The sequence below is a fragment of the Protomyctophum parallelum genome, assembly GCF_964188405.1.
Source record: "Protomyctophum parallelum genome assembly, chromosome: 1".
Classification (NCBI taxonomy): domain Eukaryota; kingdom Metazoa; phylum Chordata; class Actinopteri; order Myctophiformes; family Myctophidae; genus Protomyctophum; species Protomyctophum parallelum.
This window is the reverse complement of record NC_139697.1, coordinates 14609545-14632754: the sequence shown is the minus strand read 5'-3', so window position 1 is coordinate 14632754 and position 23210 is coordinate 14609545. Positions and strand designations below refer to the sequence as shown.

General features: G+C 45.6%; 1 protein-coding gene across 1 annotated transcript in view; it reads left to right on the top strand.

Annotated features, from left to right (window-relative positions):
* Positions 1-23210, top strand: part of gabbr2 (gamma-aminobutyric acid (GABA) B receptor, 2) — a gene marked incomplete at both ends in the record, with an annotated part of 426411 nt that overhangs the window by 291285 nt on the left and 111916 nt on the right. Inside the window, 4 exons of the mRNA XM_083765882.1 lie at positions 395-545; positions 1282-1414; positions 4335-4442; positions 22102-22224. Of these exons, the coding sequence (XP_083622008.1) occupies positions 395-545; positions 1282-1414; positions 4335-4442; positions 22102-22224 (515 nt within the window). The remainder of the gene's footprint in view (positions 1-394; positions 546-1281; positions 1415-4334; positions 4443-22101; positions 22225-23210) is intronic.

The window sequence follows — 23210 nt, the reverse complement described above, 5'->3', positions numbered from 1 at the left end:
GGCCCAACGATATGAAGGTTTTTGGGCCGCTCCTTCCCGGGGTGGAGCCCCTCCCAACAGTGTACATTTTGTTGACTAAGACTAAACAGGTTTTTTCAGAAGACTAAATCGGACTAAGACTAAAATGGCGTGATATTCAAAAGACTAAGACTCAATCTCTTCTGGCAAAATTAACATTGCATTCACACCTAAGACAAACTTGTGTCCTGTGTCTTCTATGTGTCAGGCCGCATCAATGCCTCATATGGTTTGATGACACAACCTTGTTGCATGGCTGTCTTCTGCCCCCCCCCCCCCCCCCCCCCCCCGTGCGCGTGCTGAGGCCAAAGACTAAAATAATGTGGTTCTTACATTGCCAATGATCTGAGTGTTATTGTTGTTTTTCTCCGTCCAGGCGTGGAGCCTCCCAAGGACCGCACGTTTGTGCGCCTGCAGCGGAGGCACATCAACGTGCCTCTGTACAGCATCCTGTCCACCATCACCATCCTGGGCATGCTGATGGCCGGAGGCTTCCTGATGTTCAACATCAAGAACCGCAACCACAGGTACGTACACACCATCACCATACTGGGCATGCTGATGGCCAGGGGCTTCCTGATGTTCAACATCAAGAACCGCAACCACAGGTTGGGACGCACGCACACACGCACGCACACACGCACGCGCGCACACAATGTTGTGTACTTGCAGACTGATCGAGATGTCTTGACCTTACATGAGTTAATCCCATTTAGACTCGAGGACGCATATGTGTCACCTTAACTTTTTAACCACTTTAACCTTTATCTTAAACTTTAGCTGTTGAAAAATAGCAGATCTGCAGTTTTTTGCAAAATCGTGAAAATGTGTGCAGATCTTTGAATATATATTCTTTCACAGCGAATGTGTTTAAGGCAAATAGTTGCTTCTGAGGGCTCCCTGGAACAATATATTTTCAGATGAGGGTCCGCTGTCCCCGGTTTGAGCACCACTGATATAGAAACATAGGTTTTTCAGAATGATCATGATGTCCACTCCCTACATGTGTTTATAAGTAACATTGTGTCATTGCAGAATGATCCAGATATCCAGTCCCTACATGTGTTTATAAGTAGCATTGTGTCATTGCAGAATGATCCAGATGTCCAGTCCCTACATGTGTTTATAAGTAACATTGTGTCATTGCAGAATGATCAAGATGTCCAATGCCTACATGTGTTTATAAGTAACATTGTGTCATTGCAGAATGATCCAGATGTCCAGTCCCTACATGTGTTTATAAGTAACATTGTGTCATTGCAGAATGATCAAGATGTCCAGTCCCTACATGAACAACCTGATCATCCTGGGAGGAATGCTGTCCTACGCCTCCATCTTCCTGTTCGGCCTGGACGGAGGCTTCGTCTCCGACAAGGAGTTTGAAGCCCTCTGCACGGTGAGTACCACTGACGCACTCATGCACGCATGCACCCACGCACACACGCACGCACTCTCTCTCTCTCTCTCTCTCTCTCTCTCTCTCTCTCTCTCTCTCTCTCTCTCTCTCTCTATCTCTCTCTCTCTCTCTCTCTCTCTCTCTCTCTCTCTCTCTGACTCAGAGCAGCATAAAGTAGGAAATAAGTGGTAGCGCTGCCTGTCAACTGTCACTGGAGCACTGCGTACAGTGGGGGGAAAAACACACACACACACACACCCACGGTCAATGGCACGTGCACTAATGAACATGTGCGCATGTGCGTGCACACGCACACACACGTGCACACACACACACACACACACACACACACACACACACACACGTGCACATATGCTCACGCACGCACGCTCGCTCACGCACGCAGGGAGACCCAAACGTATATGGACAGACATAATGCCTGTCTGTCTCTCTGTCGTCGTCCAAAATGGAGGTAGTCAGGCTCAGGGCAGGTAGAGAGAGAGAGAGAGAGACACTGCTCCGTCCAACACAATCAATATGCATCCGTCTCTCTCTGAATGGAGAGCTGGTCATTGTTTTTCACCCTCTACTGTGTCTGCTGCTCTCTCTCTCTCTCTCTCTCTCTCACCCTCTGTCTCTGTCTCTCTCTCTCTCTCACCCTCTGTCTCTGTCTGTCTCCTGATATGACAGTGAAAGACGTGTCTCTCATCATAAAGAATAATAGACTCTTCACACCTGGTGCTGATGCTGACGACGCTTATTGGATTTGGAGGATTGGTTTTAGAAACCAATCTCAGAGCTTCAAATGCTGTTTAAAAAACAACAACATGAAAACTCTGTGTCTTTTTCCTTCAAAAAAACAAAGCCGGCAAAAAGTAAATCCCTTATTTGGGCGGTAGCGAAATGCAAGCCAGTGTTGATGATCCGTTTGCATATAGATAACATTCTCAAACCACTAACTAAGCCTTTAGACCCTAATATAGGCCTACTTTAGTTATGTCAGGACAACTCATGAATGGATGGAATACATTTTTATTTAATATAAAATGACTCAAATGAGCTAATTTTATTATGGTTTGGTGGTGAATTGGATGTGCTCTTATGCACTCTGATAATTAAGTGCATCAGTCCCGACCGTACATAAACAGCAGGTGGTAGCTGGGGTGGTGGAGGGTGAGCAGCAGTGGTGTGTTTAGTTTCTTCAATAGTTTTAATTTAGTTTCAGTCACATTTTAGTCACCTGGAATGTTTTAGTGTTAGTCTAGTTTTAGTCGACTAAATCTACAGTTGATTTAGTCGACTAATACAATTTATTTTGGAGGGCCTTGATGCCGTCCTAATGACTGTATTTACACTTGCTGAAAATAGCCGATCTACAAGCTCACGATGCAGCCCAATGGACGGCCGCCAGCAACTGCACTGATTTTCCTGACAGAACTTGCTCTGCTGACGTCTGTGACAGGCGCGACGATCATTTGAATGGAGCAGTGTTGTTTTTTGACGGCAGATTTAGATTTATTCATAGTCTCTTGAATAGTTTTCATTTAGTTTTAGTCACATTAGTCACCTGGAATGTTTTAGTGTTAGTCTAGTTTTAAATATCATAAGATTTTAGTCAACTAAATCTACAGTTGATTTAGTCGACTAATAAAATGTATTTTGGCGGGTCTTGATGCCGTCTTAATGACTGATTTTGCTGAAACACCTGCACAAATGTGGACACCGGTGCTAAATTAAGGATTTGGGATTTTTCTTTTCAAAGTACATGAAAGAAAAACGGAAAGAAAACACTTTGAAAAGTCCTTTAAATGTGTTTTAAATGTGCAGGTGTAGTGATTAGGCACGTACATTCTCAAACATTCAGACAGCTCCCATGGTCCGTGGCTCCCGCTCCCACGGCTCAGAAAACACTGCAACAACAACAAAAACCCCATTTGCTGTCCCCGTCGCCGTGCAACGTCTGTGTCACATTTTCGCCAGAAATGGCCAATTTACAAGCTGTAGAGAACGGCGGATTACAAATGAGAGGTAAGGATTAATCTTTGACCGCTTCAAAGATGTGTGATTAATATTTCACAATTCGTGGCACAATACAAGCTCTCTGCCGCTTGTGTCCTCTTCTGAACTGGCCGAGCATGTTCTGTTTTGTTCCATTCTGTTCTATTGTGTTCTCTCCTATTATCTCTCCTCTCCTATTATCTCTCCTCTCCTGTTATCTCTCCTCTCCTGTTACCTCTCCTCTCCTCTCCTCTCCTCTCCTCTCCTCTCCTCTCCTCTCCTCTCCTCTCCTCTCCTCTCCTCTCCTCTCCTCTCCTCTCCTCTCCTCTCCTCTCCTCTCCTCTCCTCTCCTCTCCTCTCCTCTCCTCTCCTCTCCTCTCATTTCAGTCAAATTTTATACATAAAGCAGAATTCGAATCAATATGTCATCCTCAATGCAGGCAGGCAGGCAGACAGACAGACAGACAGACAGACAGACAGACAGACAGACAGACAGACAGACAGACAGACAGACAGACAGACAGGCAGGCAGGCAGGCAGGCAGGCAGGCATGCCTTTTAAGGTTCATGCATTTGTCATTTGCTTGCCGCCATGAAAGGAGAATCATACTCGGGGCCAGCGATCAGTGTACAGTATTTATCGAGCCCTCTGGGGAAATCAGTGGTCAGAAGGAACCATCAATAATGAACAAATATAATACAGCTCTGCAAATATCCTGCACTATGCAGAAAACTATCACACACGCACGCACGCACACACACACACACACACACACACGCACACACACACACACACACACACACACACACACACACACACACACACACACACACACACACACACACACACACACACACACACACACACACACAGTATCCCATCCTCTGAGCACAACATGACAGTACAGCAATTTCCCTTGCAGGTGCGGACGTGGATCCTGATCGTGGGCTACACCACGGCGTTCGGCGCCATGTTCGCCAAGACCTGGAGGGTGCACGCCATCTTCAAGAACGTCAAGATGAAGAAGAAGGTACAGTACCATGCAGGCCTTGCTGGTTTTGTGTGTCCTGGCTGGGGACTTGTTTCCATTGTGGTCCTATACTGTACCTACTGTACCCTGTCTCACCCAAACACGGTGAAATAGCACCGAGTTGCAGTTCCGTATACATACACGCCTAGAAAACCCCCAAAAGCCGTACATGGGAAACTGAAATCTGCTCCCCATAGACGATGACGGAGGGGCTGCCGTCTCTACCCAACTTGAACCACGGGAGACACCACCTGCACTGCGTGGAAAGAGGACTTAACGGGGAATTAATGCTAGATTTTCCCGTAAACCTCATGTTTAGCAGCATATACAGTTAATATACGGTAATATACCGATGTGATGGTATACAATTCGGAAGTTTACCTGAGTTTGTTGGAAAGTTTAACGGGAGTTTCCTGTAATATACACATCCGTGTTCCATGCTTTTCATGCAGTGCGAGCCAAGTGTCGAGCGTTGCGAAGTTCGGTAGAGCCGACTCAGCCCCGTCCGAGTTCTAACCCGAAATGGACAGATCAGTACATAACAGTACACACCCGAACTTCACCCAGCCACGGTGAGATGGCGTTTCTGTACTAGTGAAAGCCACGCCTCCGTCGCGGTCAAAACAGTAGTAGTGTAATGATATTTACAGATTTTGGGGTTTTCTAGGCGTCTATGTACGGAATTGCAATTCCGTGCTATTTCGCCGTATTCCTGTGAGATGGGGTTGGTCCAATACTGTATATGTGTTCAGTTTCTTGTCTTGAGTTCTGCTGTGTCGCTCCACTGCCGCGCCGCAGTGTGTCTACGTATATGGTGTGTCACTTTCTCTCCATTCCTGGCGGTGTCCTAGTTTGGTTGGTTGGATGGTTGGCTCCCACTGTGGTCAGTTTGTCTCTAGTTCCAGGTGCCTGACGCGCTCTCTCTCTCTCTCTCTCTCTCTCTCTCTCTCTCTCTCTCTCTCTCTCTGACCTTGTCTGTGGTACTACCCATGGTGTAAACTAATGAGGAGGACAACAGTTCATATTGTTTTGGCAGACTTTTTTGAGTGATAGTGAACTTCAGGGTGTTGGCCCATGTCCATTTAATAAAAGGATATGAGCAGTTTCCCACCCCGAAAGTGACGATGATAACATGGTCAGTGGTGAACACAATCATGGAAAACAGACTTTGCATCCAATCATGAAAAATAAATAATAATTATTTTAAAAATGAAGTGTGTGTAGGTGCACGCAGCGAAGCGCCAAGCAAACTCACGATGAAGCAAGCATCACTGAAGCCGAACAGAGAGAAGCCGGCAGACAATAATTGGCCATTATTCTGGCCCTCAGTCTGGCAGACGACAGACAGCGCTGTAACACTGTGCCGAGCCTCAGACAGACAGACAGACAGACAGCACTGTAACACTTTGCCGAGCCTTAACCGGCGATAAACCTTTGTATTATTACAGCGTGTACATCTGTCAGCCCAGGCACAAACTTAACCCATCACCACCGGGAAAGCAAACTGTGTCATTTGAGATTTTAACCACTTTTTGCATACTTTGGCTATTTTAAAAAGAAGAAGCTCATAGCGTGTTTAAACCAAATCTTGAAAATAGGTGCTATTTCAAGACGTATGGTTTTTAGCGCGATATTTTTTGAGCGGTGGTCCTTGAGTCCGCAACACAAACAAGTTTGAGAACCACTGATAGCCTACACTACAGCAACATGACCTGTCAACAAACCTGTCAGGATTCAGAAGACATTCGTAGCATGGTGTCCTCAGGTCTTACTGGGTTAAAGGCACATTGTGTCCCTGTTAATGATTCGTTTGAGTGCAGTACAACAGCAGGATCTCTCCCCTTCCCCCAGAGCTAGTCTCTTTTTGATGCATGCTTTTCCTTGGTTTTTATTAGCATAATAAAGCTAAATGGCTTGATAGCGGTAAGGGACACACATTATGGGCTTGTAGCGCGCCCACACCGTAGGGTGTCCACCGCATGCTAACCCATGCAGGCGTCATGGCGCTATAGACCGCCGCATGCTAACCCATGCAGGCCTGCTTTGGGTGATTTATTTTCCATCGCTCTCCTCCGGTGAGTTCATTGTGTAATTCTACCGTACATCGTTTGTTTTAACTTTTTTTAAAGCATGAATCACGCGGCGTGTCGTTAACCCAGCTGTCAAGAGGAGCCATCCCAACGGTGGTGAAGACATTCCTCAAGTAATTGATTTATTGATAGATTTTTTTTTTCTTCACAGTATGTAGAATGGACCGTACATCAAAGTCGGAACGAGTCAAAGTCAATAACAAAATTGCTACTTTGACAACGATACCATGAAAAGCACTAAGACTTGTTTACATCTGGGTCCTCCTTGTTCAATTCATCAGAACATTTAAATAACTACAAATATACAAGTAAAGGTACCGATATATGAAGGAGATTTTTTTTAAATACTGTATGCCTTTAATATAACGTGGTTCATTACGCAATTAAACAATCCTTTTTTCAACGCCGTCCTAGTTGTATAATGATTCTTCCTTCACAGCTGTTTCCAGTGATATTAATTAAGGTTATAACAGGGTCAGGGTGCTGCTTTAGTGCACGCTAGCTGGCACACAGCAGTTTTAGTCATAGTCTTCAGAATAAAATTCAATTTAGTTTCAGTAAAGATGTTGTCATCTGAAATACTATAGGGATGTGCCAATGAGACATTTTGGCCGATATCCGATATAATTAATTGCTATTATCGCCGATAACAGATATTACCGATGTCGTTGATCTCATTCTGTATTGAAAAATTATAATAATTTTGTCCATTCTGAAAAATAAATGTAACGGGGTGTCTGCAAAGGCAGATTTAACTTTAACCCATTCTGAACGGGAACCCATTTTGGTGTTGGCATCATGTTATGCTTTAGCTATTGAAAAATAGCAGATCTACAATCTCATAGCGCGCCACTCGGTGGCGCGCTATGAGCTTGTAGATCTGCTATTTTTGAAAAATCGAAGAACGACTGACATTTTTAGAATCTGATTTCAGGTCAGAATGGGTTAATCAGACCAGTGTGTGTCCAGTGGAAAGTTGGAAACCTCGTATGAATCTGATCTCAGGTCAGAATGGGTTAATACTGTGAGCTTGTAGATCTGTTCAAGCTGTTACTTTTGGCTTGTTTATCTGTAAAGACAGACTGATTAATCAGACCGATTAATTAATCGGCCTGATTGATTAATCGAAACGATGCTGATTAATATAAAAACAACTAAAATCGGCCGATACCGATGTATTTGCCGATTAAAGGTATATTCAGTGATTTCACTTAATTCAAATATCACTTATTTTTTTGTTTTGTTGTGATAATCCTCCCTACTATAGAGTGTGCTGGCCATATAAGGAGTTCCTCCCTGTCCCCAGTTAACCCCTGGGGGTCAAAAAACCTTAGGTTTCGTTTTTGACTCTCTATCCTGATTGGACGAAAGGCTGGGTCCCACAGCCAAAAACGAAACCTAAGGTTTTTTGAGTGAAATCACTGAATATACCTTTAATCTCCCATCACTACTAAATACCATAAGATTTCAATCTACAGTTGAATTAGTCGACTGGTGGCACGGTGGCACAGTCGCCTGGGTTCGATTCCCGCTGGGGACGCTGTGGGCACTGGTGGCGTGTTCCCTCCGTGTCATCAGTGCCCATACCCGAGGCGGGGGTTGGCGATAGGGCCTTTCTGTGTGGAGTTTGCATGTTCTCCCCGTGTCCCCTACGGTAGGTAGGTACCCTCACAAAAACATGCAGTAATCTCTAAAACTACCTCCCCCTGGCCAGCCCCGGCCCCTGATGGAGGGGAAAGGAACTGGTCGGAATAACGTGTCCCTTCCATGCGCTACGTCCGGCCGGGGAAACTCCCCTCTGTCAGGTGAAAAGAAGCAGCTTGGACTCCTCATGCATATAAGGAGGCATGAGGTCAGTCCGCTGCCCCCCCAGGTTGGCAGAGGAAGTGTAGCGCCCAGGATTACATTAGATATTTGGCACTGGATGAAAAGAAAACTGGGTTACAAAATCGTGGGATACAAATGTAAGTTAAAAAAAAAAGAATTAGTCGACTAAGATGTACAGTATGTGATGGTATTGAAATGCCTGATTCATACTCGATATATACTGAAAAGTTGTGAGCTGTGAGTATTTCCTATCTTTTTGGAGAGTGACATCCTGCACACAACCAAACGTAACATGACTTAGTCTTTTAGTTCTACTGGATCTCTGCTCCTCTAGTCCCTGTCTAATGGTGCGTTCACACCAGGGGGGCAGTCAGACAGATATTTCGTAAAGCCACTAAGGAAATGAAAGTTCATATAATGGCCTGTTGTGGCGCTGTCACTGGACGCAAAAAAACCCATAGCCCCATAGAGGCCCATGTATTTGGGCCCAACTTCACCTAGACTGTATTACCTTAACCCATTCTGACCGGGCACCCATTTTGGTGTCAGCATCATGTTATGCTTTAGCTATTGAAAAATAGCAGATCTACAAGCTCATATCGCGCCACCGAGTGGCGCGATACGAGCTTGTAGGTCTGCTATTTTTGAAAAATCGAAGAGCGACTGACATTTTTAGAATCTGATCTCAGGTCAGAATGGGTTCATCAGGACCAATGTGTGTCCGGCGGAAACCTCGTATGAATCTGATCTCAGGTCAGAATGGGTTAATAAACATGGTCATGCATACTTTCTGCTTCCAGTCACTAGTTTAAAGTCTCATTTCTAATGTCATAATATTCTTTTTGGAAAATTATGGTCCCATTTATAAAATAAATGACCATAAAGTCGCGTATGTTCTGAGGGGCGTGGCTACCGTTACAGTCTATGATCGGGATCCCCCACCCACTCGAGTCAAAATAAAAACCAACGGAGAAGAAGCGGGGAAGTCCCGCCTCGTTGTCTGGGCCAGCCAATGGCCAGCTGGGCCAGAACGGATCTAGAAAGATGGCGACTTACAGTGCAAGGAATTACTGGCTTCATTTTACGTCCATGTTGAACCCGGGGAACGCTTTGTCCATATTTTTTACAGTCTATGGTTCACACGGGCCGATGCAAAGATACAGTCTACCATGCATTGTCAATGTACGCCAGCGACATAAACGTTGCAAAGATGCATGCAAGTTTGTAGCTGCTGCCAAAGATACAAAGCTTCCAAGCTACAAATAAGATGAACTGGCTCGTTTCTTTGCATATTTGCATCTAACCCGTGTGAACACAGCGTAGGACTTTAGACTAGTTTTTATTTGTTGACCAAATTGTCAGTATCTTTAGTCCTGGTGTTAGTCATCATAGCTTATGCTTGTGTTTGGTTTTCGTTAGTGAAAGAAAAGATAGTCAACGGACATTTTATGTCATCGTTTTAGTCGACAAAATGAACACTGCTGATCGGCTAACTGGGAAGACTACACTAAATCCTTGTTAAATGACCAGTGGTGGGCAGTGACGCAAGACATTTACTAGAGCAACTGTTGGTATATCATCGGTAACATTTTATAGGTTCTCGGCTGCGGGGGAGTCATTTTGTTCGAGATAATCCGACCAGGGTGGTGATGCTAATCCACTTGTTTTCGCGAGTCATACAAGTGCTAGCGGAGTGTGATGTTTGCACCTTCTGCGACGCGCTGTGCCAAACTAGTCTTGCGTGCCAGCAGCACAGCACGGCGCTACTCCCACGGATTAAAGTTCTCAGTCGCCACGACCGATTTCAGTTATTTGGATTCCATAGCAGTCTCCAATGGAATCATGTTGTGCACCGAAAATAGCCAAAGAGCGAGGGAATATCCTATTTTAAATGGGACCCTATGGCCGATGGGATGCACACGCACGTTTCCTGGTGCTGGGGGTGAGCAAGGCGCTGCCTAGCAACCGGGCCAGTGTTAAGTGGTTAATTCAGCGTGGATTAAACTGATATAAATATGGATTTTTGTTTTGTTTTTGTGGATCATTACAGCCAGCTTGGGCAGATTAAAAATATATCTCGTAGATTAAAATTAGTGTTGGGGGGTGGGCTTACAGTTTCGAGTGGCAACCACCCGCAAGCGCTCTTTGAGAGTGGGTTTAGAATTATTTCTATGACTGTTGGTTGGATATTCCAACAGTCTAAGACTGGACGTTTCCATTACTGTTGTCTGGTAAATCTCTCATACTTTGACATCTGGACCGCTGTCTCTGCCTCAGTTGGTATTATCTTGTTCTTTGAGTTTCCCAATACCAGCTGCGTCAGCAATGGCCAGGTTTTATGGATTCTAAAACATATGGCTGTCGCTGTGTGCGTGTGTTTGTGTGCATGCACGTGCCTGTGTGTGTGTGTGTGTGTGTGTGTGTGCCACACCATGTGCCATGTGTGTGAGTGTGCATGTGCGTGTGGTCCCTGCAGACTGCAGCATCTGTCCCCACATGCACCGCAGGCCGCCTGGAAGAATCTTTTGACGAGCGGCAAAGCCACTGTAAATAATTCATTGGTTTCTGTTCATTAATATGGATAGATTTGTCTCCGTGACGGCGGTGCGGTCTGCATCAGACTCCATACCACGAGTCCATGACAGATGTTTCTTATCCAGGAAGGCCCCTCGCATTACCTTTTGAAAGCCCTGCACGCTTGCGCGTGTGCGTCCGTGTGTGTCCTATACTCGTGAGAGCCAGAGCTAAATGAATGTGATGTAATGCATTGTTAGCTTGTTGTCCAGAAGAACAATGGGTTGTGCCAGAGCCTTCTATTGAGAGTTGCGCTATTGAGTGTGGGGGGGGGGGGGGGGGGCAGAAAACAGTCACGCCGGTCACGTGGTTCATGTAATTCCAAATAGTGACAAATGCCCACAGACTCCAGTGAATTCCATAAACTTCCTTTGTGCTTTGTCACTATTCGCTAATAGCGGTGTGTGTGTGTGGGTGTGGGGGGGGGGGGGGGGTGTGTGTGTGTGTGTGTGTGTGTGTGTGTGTGTGGAAGACCTGGTGAGTTCTTTGCTGGTGCTGGACAGCAGTGGACACAGATTAAATGTCCCTGCAAACTGCTGCATTTTCCGGACAGCAGACTGCACGGACCTTAACACATTCCATGTATAATTGGCAAGATACCGTGTGACCGCATGTTACCAATGAAAAAATATTCCTCTCACTTGTTTTCTACCTGTTTTATCCTTCAATACACGTTGTCTCTGTCGGGCGTAAACCTCATTATGTCCTGTTTTATACCTGTTTTATCCCTCAGTACACGTTGTCTCTGTCGGGCGTAAACCTCATTATGTCCTGTTTTATACCTGTTTTATCCCTCAGTACACGTTGTCTCTGTCGGGCGTAAACCTCATTATGTCCTGTTTTATACCTGTTTTATCCCTCAGTACACGTTGTCTCTGTCGGGCGTAAACCTCATTATGTCCTGTTTTATACCTGTTTTATCTCTCAGTACACGTTGTCTCTGTCGGGCGTAAACCTCATTATGTCCTGTTTTATACCGGTTTTATCTCTCAGTACACGTTGTCTCTGTCGGGCGTAAACCTCATTATGTCCAAAACCGTTGCTTCTCAGGATTCAGAATCAAAAGCGTCAAAAGTAACAGATTGACAAGCTGGACTCGTTTGGCCGCATTTTTAGTTTGTGGATCTGCTACTTTCCATTCCATTTGTGTGATACTGCAGTGTGATCAGGTCTTCATTTACTAATAAAAATAAAACAAAAATAATAAAATGTGGAGATACCAGGTTTCTGCTCAACAACAACAAAGATGCATTATGCGTCTGAACAGACAACAGATGTAAACGCGCCACTTACTGGTTGTTAGATAATAATAATAATAATAATAATAATAATAATAATAATAATCTTTATTGTCCCGAAGGATATTCGTCTTCACAGTCTGTTCAAATGCCCACATCACAAACAACACAGAGCACATTACACCAAGACAATTTGAAAACATGAGGTCCCCACAGTATACAGAACCATCCTATCGGCGGGGCAGTTTGTTTAATGCCGGCTGATGGCTGAGAGGACAAAACTCCTATACTAAAACGGACCTTTTTCCATGGCAAGGTTCTGTATCTTTGCCCAGTTGGCATGAGGTTAAAGAAGCGATACAGAGGATGAACAGTGTCATTTGATAATCGAAAGTGCTAGGCGTGTCATGGCCTTATTGTTCATAAGCGTTAAACGTTGGTTCCTAATAAATAATCGGCACTTTGGCTCTCAGTGTGTGCGGCCACTATTTTGTTTTTTTAAGACTTATCTTTTTAGCGTTATTGTTCAAAATCAAAAAGTGTGGGTGTAGGAAGTCTGATGATCTTGGATGTGCATACATACATATGCAGTATTTGACGCAGTGTTATTTCTAGACGGAACGGTGAAAGCGTTTCATCCAGTGGGATAATAACACGATGCTCAATCACCTCCATGCCAACCAGGCTGGCAGCCACAGGCCTCGTTTCCAGAATTAACTCCGTTATTGGAACAGAGTCAGACACAGATATGTACACGTCTGACCCAACCTGCTTATGTAAAGTGGAACCAGGTTCCCTGCGTCGTTTCTCTGCAACCTGGCCTTGTTGTATTTATAGCAACAACCCTCTTCTCTCCTTAGCTTTCTTCCTTCATGCTCTCGTGCATTAAAGGAGAATTTCGGACTCGAAGGCTTTCTTGGCTTTATTTGTATAGTTGTTACGTCCCCACCAAAGAGGGACCAGGTGTTATTTTGTGCAAAAATCCCATTATTGGCTATTTCCCCAACCCTAAGCCGTCATTGGGACGTGTTGACACAGATTATGTTGGCAGTGAATGAGTTGATAAGTAGAACGTTTTTGAAACAACCAAAAAAAGGGACAGAAACAGCAGATCTACAAGCTCACAGTGTGTGGTTCTAGGTTGTAATGGCAACGTAATTGAAAACCATCCAAGAGCTTCCTGGGTTGTGTCAAGTCTCAGGCTACTGTACGGAAGTTTCTGGGTTAACCTTCACAGATAAAAAGAGCTATTTGCTCCTCTCTCGTCCATATACAGTAGCTGTCTCTCTCTTGTTCCTACTCTGTCTCTCGTCCTTGGTTCTCTCTCTCTCTCTCTCTCTCTCTCTCTCTCTCTCTCTCTCTCTCTCTCTCTCTCTCTCTCTCTCTCTCTTTCCCCCCCCCCCCCCCCCCCTCGGGTTCCAATATTCAGTTCAGTGACCATGGAGGCCAGAAGCTGTATTCATGTCCACTCACCCATTGGAAATAACTAGACCTGTGCCCGCCGGCTACTACTGGCCTACTTGGGGACGATGCAAGTTGGGAACAATAAAAAATACCCGTTATATCCGTTGTTAGCACCCGTTAACAACGCATCTCTGTATCTGTCTGCCGGTATCTGAAGAGAGCAAACTGACTGTGAATAGGGGACTGGTTAAGTAACCAAATGGCAGGTGTGGTGTTTCCATGGCAATCAATTGTCTGAGGCTGACTCTGACTCTGAGTCTGACCTGCTTTCTGTCTCCTAAACAAGGCGTAGGGGAAGTAACCCGGAGATGGCATATCTTGCTATTTTGTTCTTGGGCCGTGTCCAGCTGCTGGACTCACCTATTCCATCCCTTTGCATTCTGTTCTGAAACCCCCTCCATTTTCCTCCCTGTATTTGAGGCAAACAAATCCGTCTGGCTCTGGTGAACCTGCCATAGCAGAGCTTTATATACGACACTCCTCCACAGCCCAATTATATCTGCGCCGTTCCCTTGGCGCTCAGCGCCCTCTCTCCCCTGGCCCTGCACGGCCCCCTCCACCCGAGCCCCCTCCACCCGAGCCCCCTCCACCCGAGCCCCCTCCACCCGAGCCCCCTCCACCCGAACCCCCTCCACCCGAGCCCCCTCCACCCGAGCCTCCTCCACCCGAGCCCCCTCCACCCGAGCCCCCTCCACCTGAACCCCCTCCACCCGAGCCCCCTCCACCCGAGCCCCCTCCACCCGAGCCTCCTCCACCCGAGCCCCCTCCACCCGAGCCCCCTCCACCCGAGCCCCCTCCACCCGAGCCCCCTCCACCTGAACCCCCTCCACCCGAGCCCCCTCCACCCGAGCCCCCTCCACCCGAGCCCCCTCCACCCGAGCCCCCTCCACCTGAACCCCCTCCACCCGAGCCCCCTCCACCCGAGCCCCCTCCACCCGAGCCCCCTCCACCTGAACCCCCTCCACCCGAGCCCCCTCCACCCGAGCCCCCTCCACCCGAGCCCCCTCCACCTGAACCCCCTCCACCCGAGCCCCCTCCACCCGAGCCCCCTCCACCCGAGCCCCCTCCACCCGAGCGGAGTCGAAACCAATGTCACCCCAGGAGAGAAGCAGATAGTCAGTCAGGCCCCTGAGCCTCAGTCCTCAGTAGAGATGCATGATATTGAAATTATGACCGATCTTCGATTACATATAGGGTCAAATCGGGCGATTCCGATACCAATATATTACGTTATATTATATTTATTTTGAACTTTAGGACCTCAAGGACCCCCTCGAGGACATCAAGGACCCCCAGAGGTCCCTTGAGGGGGTGTTTTTGAAAATAATACGAAGAATATGTAATATCGGATGATAGCATTTTTCTTTTGGTTTGCATAAATCATCTCTTTGTGGTGCAGGCCTCCCTCCCTGGTGCTAAACCTTTTACAGATTGGGGTGGGGCGGCTCCGCTCCGCCGACAAATTCAATATCAATTTGGCTCTCCTTGGCACGAAATGGTTTGAGAACCAAGACAATGACTGCACGCTCCTCCACAGTGATTGAAAGCAGGTGCTCCCCTCCCCCCTCGTCTTTAACACACTAAGCGGCGTGCGGCGCAGAGCGTAAATCACAGTGGCGGGTTCGATAAAGGGCTCCGCTCTGTAGGTGCGTCCCGCTCTCTCGCTCTCTCTCTCACTCCTTCACTTCTCTAAAGAGACGGCTGCCAAAGCCTGTCAGTCATCTACCCCCCCTCCCCCCTGCTCTGTCTGACGTCTCACACACACAAACGCACGCACACACACACACACACACTCTCGTATCTTGGCTGCTGCTCCGTCTGCCTGACATGGTTCGATGCCTGCCGCTCCGCAAACTGCACCGCATATCCATAATCAATGGAAGAACAGTCTGGGCCTCGGACATCACCTTCTGATGCCAGTACTAAGTAGCTCTGGTGGTCTTTGAAAGTACTTATACTTAGTAAGTAAAAGTATCGATACTGCAATGTAGAAATACTCCTGTTACAAGTAGTCCAGAATTAAAACATTTACAAGCAAAACAAGCACAAAAGTATTGGTGTCAAAATGTACTGGTACTTAAAGACGTAGTGAAATGAAAAGTATGTCTTTTAACACTTTTTAGACCATATCCGTCTTAATCATAATGGGAATACATAACAATGGATGCAAAAAAAAAAGCAATCCATAAGAATCTAATTGTAATTACTTCCTTTGAACAGAACCATGCTGCGTGATGACGTGTCGAGGCCGAGGCTCACATGCATATTAATGAGGCTCACATGCATATTAATGAGGCTCACATGCATATTAATGAGGCTCACATGCATATTAATGAATCTTGATTTCATTCACCTTTCATTTCATTCACCAAACACAGGTGGTTTTGATTACAGAAATACTATGTATTCATTTTAATCTCATTCAAGATGACGCATCCAGACAGTGTATTACTCGTTTTAAACGTAATCATCACGCTAAAATATGTATCTGAAAACATTTATAGGTTATAAATAAGCCATGAGCTTTGCTGCACGTGTCTCTATCACTTTGTAAACAGAGGAGCAACGTCCCATAGCCTGGAGGGATGCGACGCTCTGATTGGTTCAGAGCGTTCAGACATGCAGGGCGTTTGAGGCCGAAACTTCAAAATAAAATGCCCAAATTAACCATTTCACCCTGTCTTTAAGGACCCCTCGTGGGTCCCTGCACCCCACTTTGAGAACCATTGTGCATATATTATTCAACATAGAAACTTGAAGTGTGGTTGTGTGTGTGTGTGTGTGTGTGTGTGTGTGTGTGTGTGTGTGTGTGTGTGTGTGTGTGTGTGTGTGTGTGTGTGTGTGTGTGTGTGTGTGTGTGTGTGTGTGTGTCTGTGTGTCTGTGTGTGTGTGTGTGTGTGTGTGTGTGTGTGTGTGTGTGTATTGGACGGTGCAGTGGCGTATCCAGGTCCCAGGAATTACGTTTTGGGCAGTATATCTCTTTTCAAAGAGATATACCTGCCAGACAGTAGGATACAAAGGCTGAAAGGCATGCATTTACATTCCAATGGGTGATTGAGGGTCGCGCTCTGCCGCAACGGCCAATCAGCTGTCCACTAATAGTTCTCAGGTCTTGTTTTTGTCCTCTCTTTTTTCTCAATGTATGGATTTGGACAGGCGGACGCCTGCCCTCGCCTTATTGTAGATACGCCTCTGGGACGGTGTCCCACCATCCTGACACATCTATCTCAGTGTGTCAGCTATAGAGGTCTACTGCAATCACACACTTTGGGCTAAGGCACAATGGTTTTCAGTGTGCTAGAATTCAGTGTGCCAAATGTGTTAAATAAATGGCGGACAAAGTACTCACATTTTCTTTTCTTCATTGGCACACACCAATACTCTTTCCTTTCCGAATTTACATTAGTTCATTCATCAGCTTAGTTTTAATCACTCCTTTCATGGGACATTAATTGTAGGGGTCTTTCCTACATGAAAGACCCCATAGCGCTATAACACTGACTCGCCCTGCTCTAAACCAACCTTTCCTTAATGTAAAACAAGCCCATCCCCAACATTACGCACGTGTGCGACACGTGAGCCACACGGAGAGACGGACAGACGGCTTCATTACAATCGCTTTACACTCGACTAATTATCGACGACAAAACGAGTCATTAAATGAATTCATTCGGTGACTGCTCACATACGTTCATGCATCGGTAATTGCCACTTTATTGTCTCCACCCCACCACAGTGTAAATTAATCCATTCACACAGTATTTTCCCCCTCCACCACAATGTAAATTAATCCGTTCACACAGTCTTTTCCCCTCCACCCCAACACAGTGTAAATGAATCCATTCACACAGTCTTTTCCCCCTCCACCACAATGTAAATGAATCCGTTCACACAGTCTTTTTCCCCTCCACTCCACCACAATGTAAATTAATCCATTCACACAGTCTTTTCCCCTCCACCCCACCACAATGTAAATGAATCCATTCACACAGTCTTTTCCCCTCCACCCCACCACAGTGTAAATGAATCCATTCACACAGTATTTTCCCCTCCACCCCACCACAGTGTAAATTAATCCATTCACACAGTCTTTCCCCTCCACCACACCACAGTGTAAATGAATCCATTCACACAGTCTTTTCCCCTCCACCACACCACAGTGTAAATGAATCCATTCACACAGTCTTTCCCCTCCACCACACCACAGTGTAAATGAATCCATTCACACAGTCTTTCCCCTCCACCCCACCACAATGTAAATTAATCCATTCACACAGTCTTTTCCCCCTCCACCACAGTGTAAATGAATCCATTCACACACAGTCTTTTTCCCCTCCACCCCACCACAGTGTAAATGAATCCATTCACACAGTCTTTTTCCCCTCCACCCCACCACAGTGTAAATTAATCCATTCACACAGTCTTTTCCCCCTCCACCCCAACACAGTGTAAATGAATCCATTCACACAGTCTTTTCCCCTCCACCCCACCACAATGTAAATTAATCCATTCACACTGCAGTGCAGAGAAAAGGATCATTCATTCATTCTTCGCGGGCTTGTTGCTTTGGCCCTGCACGGGAACCGCCGTCGATTTCCTTATAATGTCTCATTTCCCTCAATCAAAGAGGAGCCAGGCCTGGCTGAAATGAGACCCTAATTGCACCATCATTTTTGGATGGCGTAGAACATTAGATCCATCAATCAGACGGAATTTTCGTTTCGACAATGGAGGTATCATATTTTTCGCCGCCTTCCATACATCATCGTTTCAGCCCCAGTTGGGCAGAATAATCTCTCGTCTCCGTATTATTTCAAATGTGTACGTTTTCTTTGTAAATATGTCCTTCAGTGGTTATTTAACCCTTTTCATATCAAGGTCCATTATTTATTCAGCGTTTGAGCCTCATCGCAGCGCTGATTGTGTTAATATTTCATCATGTCTTTTCCCAAAAACAAAATCGGACGTGCATGTTATTTTTAAAATATTCCTAAAAAGAAGATAAATTAAGTTGGGACCTTCTCCTTTGGTCCACCCATTCATAAGACATGTGAGAATGGTCCAGTGAAGAAAATAATCAAGTCCATTGTGGGTGTATGGGATGTTTTCTCTATAACACTATCACTAATCACGGGTGAAACAGGGAAACAAACATATACGTTCTATGATGTCACTGAGCATGAAGGTACTGAAAGACTCGCCCACCTCAGACATCAGCAACATTATGAAAACCACCCATGTTCAGTGTTCTTGGGTTAAGTGTGTATGAACCAGACAGTGGCCTTGTGGTTAGTGTGGTCGGGGTTCGATCCCTGGCCGGGTCAATCCCAAAAACTGCTTGGCACTCAGCATCAAAGGGTTGGATTGGGGGGGTCAAATCTACTAATCAAATGATTCCCGAGCGCGGCACGGCAGCAGCTCACCGCTCCTTGGCTGCGGCTCACCGCTCCAAGAGATGGGTCAAATGTGGAGAACAAATTTCACTGCGTGTGTGACAAATCGTATGACTTTGACTTTGATGGTTCTGCAGTGCAGACAGTGAGTGAGTAGAGTTTTCCTATAATAGTTTAGTGATTTAGTCAACAATATCGAGCCTTAGTCGACTCTCTATTTCTGGACATAGAGGGGCGGGACAAAGTAGCGCTGGAAACCGAAGCCTACTTACTATTGGTTCGCCATGCTATATGAGCCCGCCTCCCCACTCTCCTCCCTCCCTCCCCCTGCCCACACTGACGTCACCACATTTAGAGTGACGCCCCTCTGTTATTACTTGCGCAAGCAGAGCGCGCAAGTAATGTTTTCGCCCGTTCTCTTCCGCCGTGACAGCTGTCCCGCCATTCGATGTTTATGCAGAAAAACATCAAATCTGTGCCTGTTTTGCTGGGACCAAATGACCACAAATGACCATATTTCTTACGTCATCATTTAATGCTAGTCATACGTATACTATATACATAATCAGTAAAAAATAAAATAGCAAATTGTGCCTGATCTGCTGGGACCAGAGTACGTGGTGTGTATATGTATGACTAGCTCTTAATGATGACGTAAGAAATATGGTAATTTGCTGTTTTCTTGCATAAACATCAAATGGCGGGACAGCTGTCACGGTTTTTGGCGCAAAGTAACCACAGTATACCGCTAATCAACTTACAACTACACACTTTATACAGTATAGAGTATAGAGTATATATGTATACGTATATAGTATATGCCTATATACTATATATATTTATTACGTCATCATTTAGAGCTAGTCATACGTATACTATATACATAATCAGTAAAAATAAAATAGCAAATTGTGCCTGATCTGCTGGGACCAGAGTACGTGGTGTGTATATGTATGACTAGCTCTTAATGATGACGTAAGAAATATGGTCATTTGGTCCCAGCAAACCAGGCACAGATTTGCTGTTTTCTTGCATAAACATCAAATGGCGGGACAGCTGTCACGGTTTTTGGCGCAAAGTAACCACAGTATACCGCTAATCAACTTACAACTACACACTTTATACAGTATAGAGTATAGAGTATATATGTATACGTATATAGTATATGCCTATATACTATATATATACTATATATATTTCTTACGTCATCATTTAGAGCTAGTCATACGTATACTATATACATAATCAGTAAAAATAAAATAGCAAATCGTGCCTGATCTGCTGGGACCAGAGTACGTGGTGTGTATATGTATGACTAGCTCTTCACCCAAACGTATATAGATAGAAACTTGAATCATACTTAATAATACTATGCATAAAGTAGGTAGGTAGCAAATAGTTACATCTAAAAATTATACATTTCAAACGTTCCTTCACAGAGATACTGAGATTTGACAGTTTACAGCGGTCGAAAGGACTTGCGCGCTCTGCTTGCGCACTAGTTGGCCATTTATGGCCTACTAGTGTGCAACAAGCAAGTATGCACTCGACAGAGTGCAGTTCTAGTTGTTTTTGGTTTCATGCTGGGCTTTGAAAACAAAACGCCTGCGGTCCTCAGGCTATCCTCTGTCTCACATGGACTCTCTGTCTTTGTTTTTTTCTCTCTGTCTCTCTCTACATTCTTGTCTTCATCTGTGCGTGCGCACGCACACGTATGTGCACGCGCCTCAATTGTCCCGGTGCCAAAGCCATCAAAGGAACAGCATATCAAAATAACACAATCCCCTCATGAATTTCACGGTGAGGGCAGCCGCTCGCCCGGCTGCCGGGGGGAGAGAGAGACAGATAGAGAGAGAGAGGGGGGAGAGAGAGAGAGAGAGAGAGAGAGAGAGAGAGAGATAGAGAGACAGATAGAGAGAGAGAGAGAGAGAGAAAGCATCTGGGCCATATTGTCTCTGTCGGGTGGAAAACTCATATGTCCAGAACAGCAGATCTTCATCTTCTGATGCTGTTGTGAGACGCTGTATGTGGTGTAAGAGACACATGGAGTTAGGAGCTTTCTGCCCAGACGACGGCATCGTTATAATGTCCTCTAAACAGCCGGTGGCCCCGCCCCCTGGCCGCTGACCGTTCCCTTGATGCTGCGCGGCCTGGCTGGACGGACAGACGGACGGTCGGTCAAGCGCTGATATAAACACAGACCACACACTGACGGCCACAGGGCGAAGGTTCACCCTATAGAGCGTCGCAGTCCCCGCCCCCTCGAGAGACCCGGAAAATAAATCCCTGTTCATTTTCCTCATAGACTTTTCAGAAAGTATTTATTTAAAGACGTTTACGCCGCGGACAAAGCCAACTCTTGTCGTGACAAATCATGACAATAAACACAATGTTTTGGGCCAAACAAATAATTAGAAAGTAGAAAAAAACTGCAGATTACTACACTTTTTTTGTTGTTTTTCTCTTTGTAATTATTTGTTTGGTCCAAAATATTGTGTTTGTTGTCATGATTTGTCACGACTCGAATTGGCTTCGTACGACGCTTAAAAGGTCTTTAAATAAATACTTTTTGAAATGTCTATGGGGAAAATGCATTGGGAATAATTTCCTGGTCCTGGTGTCGTCATGAAAGGGGGCGGGACTGCGACGCTCTATAGAGCGTCGCAGTCCCGCCCCCCTTACATGACGACGACGACAACAGGCCCGGAGGAGAATTCCCCATGCATTCTTTCCCCATAGACGTTTCAAAAAGTATTTATTCAAAGACCTTTTAAGCCTCGGACAAAGCCAACTCTTGTTGTGACAAATTATGACATTAACGTAGATCAAATGATTAGAAAGAAAGAAAATAAGGGCAGGATATACAACACTTTTTATTTACAACAAGAGTCGGCTTTGCTTAAATGTCTTTAACGTGTTGGGGGTTTGACCCCATCCCCCCGTCCTCTGGGGAGACGGGAGGATTTTCGTGGCTGATAATCTGCCACATCAAAACGCTCACCACGTTCCCGCCGTTTCCTGCACCACGTTCTCCTCTTCTCATCCATTTAATGTCTCCTCCATCCGTCCACAGATCATCAAGGACCAGAAGCTGCTGATCATCGTGGGGGGCATGCTGCTCATCGACCTGTGCATCCTCATCTGCTGGCAGATTGTCGACCCGCTCAAGAGGACGGTGGAGGAGTACAGCCTGGAGGTCTGTGTGTGTGTGTGTGTGTGTGTGTGTGACCGCAGCGTGCGCGTGTTTGTGAGTGCGATGGTGTGGGGAAATGGCCTGACACTCCAGCAATGCAGCTCTCTTCTCCCCTGTCTGTCTGTCTGTCTGTCTGTTTGATTCTGAGAGCCAATGTTGTTGCGTCATTGATGATGGCAGTGATGTTGAAAGTGTATACAGATGCTATGGTTGGAAGTAGATGCTATGGTTGGAAGTAGATGCTATGGTTGGAAGTAGATGCTATGGTTGGAAGTAGATGCTATGGTTGGAAGTAGATGCTATGAATTGAAGTAGATGCTATGGTTGGAAGTAGATGCTATGGTTGGAAGTGTATTAATATGCTATGGTCACTATGCTATGGTTCAACACTAATGTGAGGCCGTTGGCATTAAATAAGCCATCTCTCTCTCTCTCTCTCTCTCTCTCTCTCTCTCTCTCTCTCTCTCTCTCTCTCTCTCTGCAGGAGAGTGAGCTTGGACATTGCTTTGATAGCATCGGTCCAAGTATAAAACTCTGTCTGTGCCAAGATTTGGCTGCACAACATTAACACAGCAACAGCTGCAACTCTGGCACGCTTGGTGGTTTGTTGTATTATCGCTGTGTGTGGTGCGTATGTGCTCGCACGTGCGGGAGTGTGTGCGTGCGTCATTAAATGCCATTTACCTTCCTTACTTACCAACTTACTTATCTCAGAGCAGGTGCACAGTTGCACTGCATACCATTGGTTTCGACAACTTCACATGCCAAAAAAGGCTGGAGAAGTTCTGTGCTGTCTCCGTTATAATGGGCAGCCACCATATGGCAGAGATATACTGTATAGTTAGTTAGTTATACCCTTGAGTGTTGTGCTTATGTTTGTAACAAGACGACACGACACAAGCCTTGATTCGGTGAATAGTTACTGTACTGCAATACTGTACATATGCTCTCCGTTATGTGGACGTGAATAAATTGTTGGCTGTGTTGAT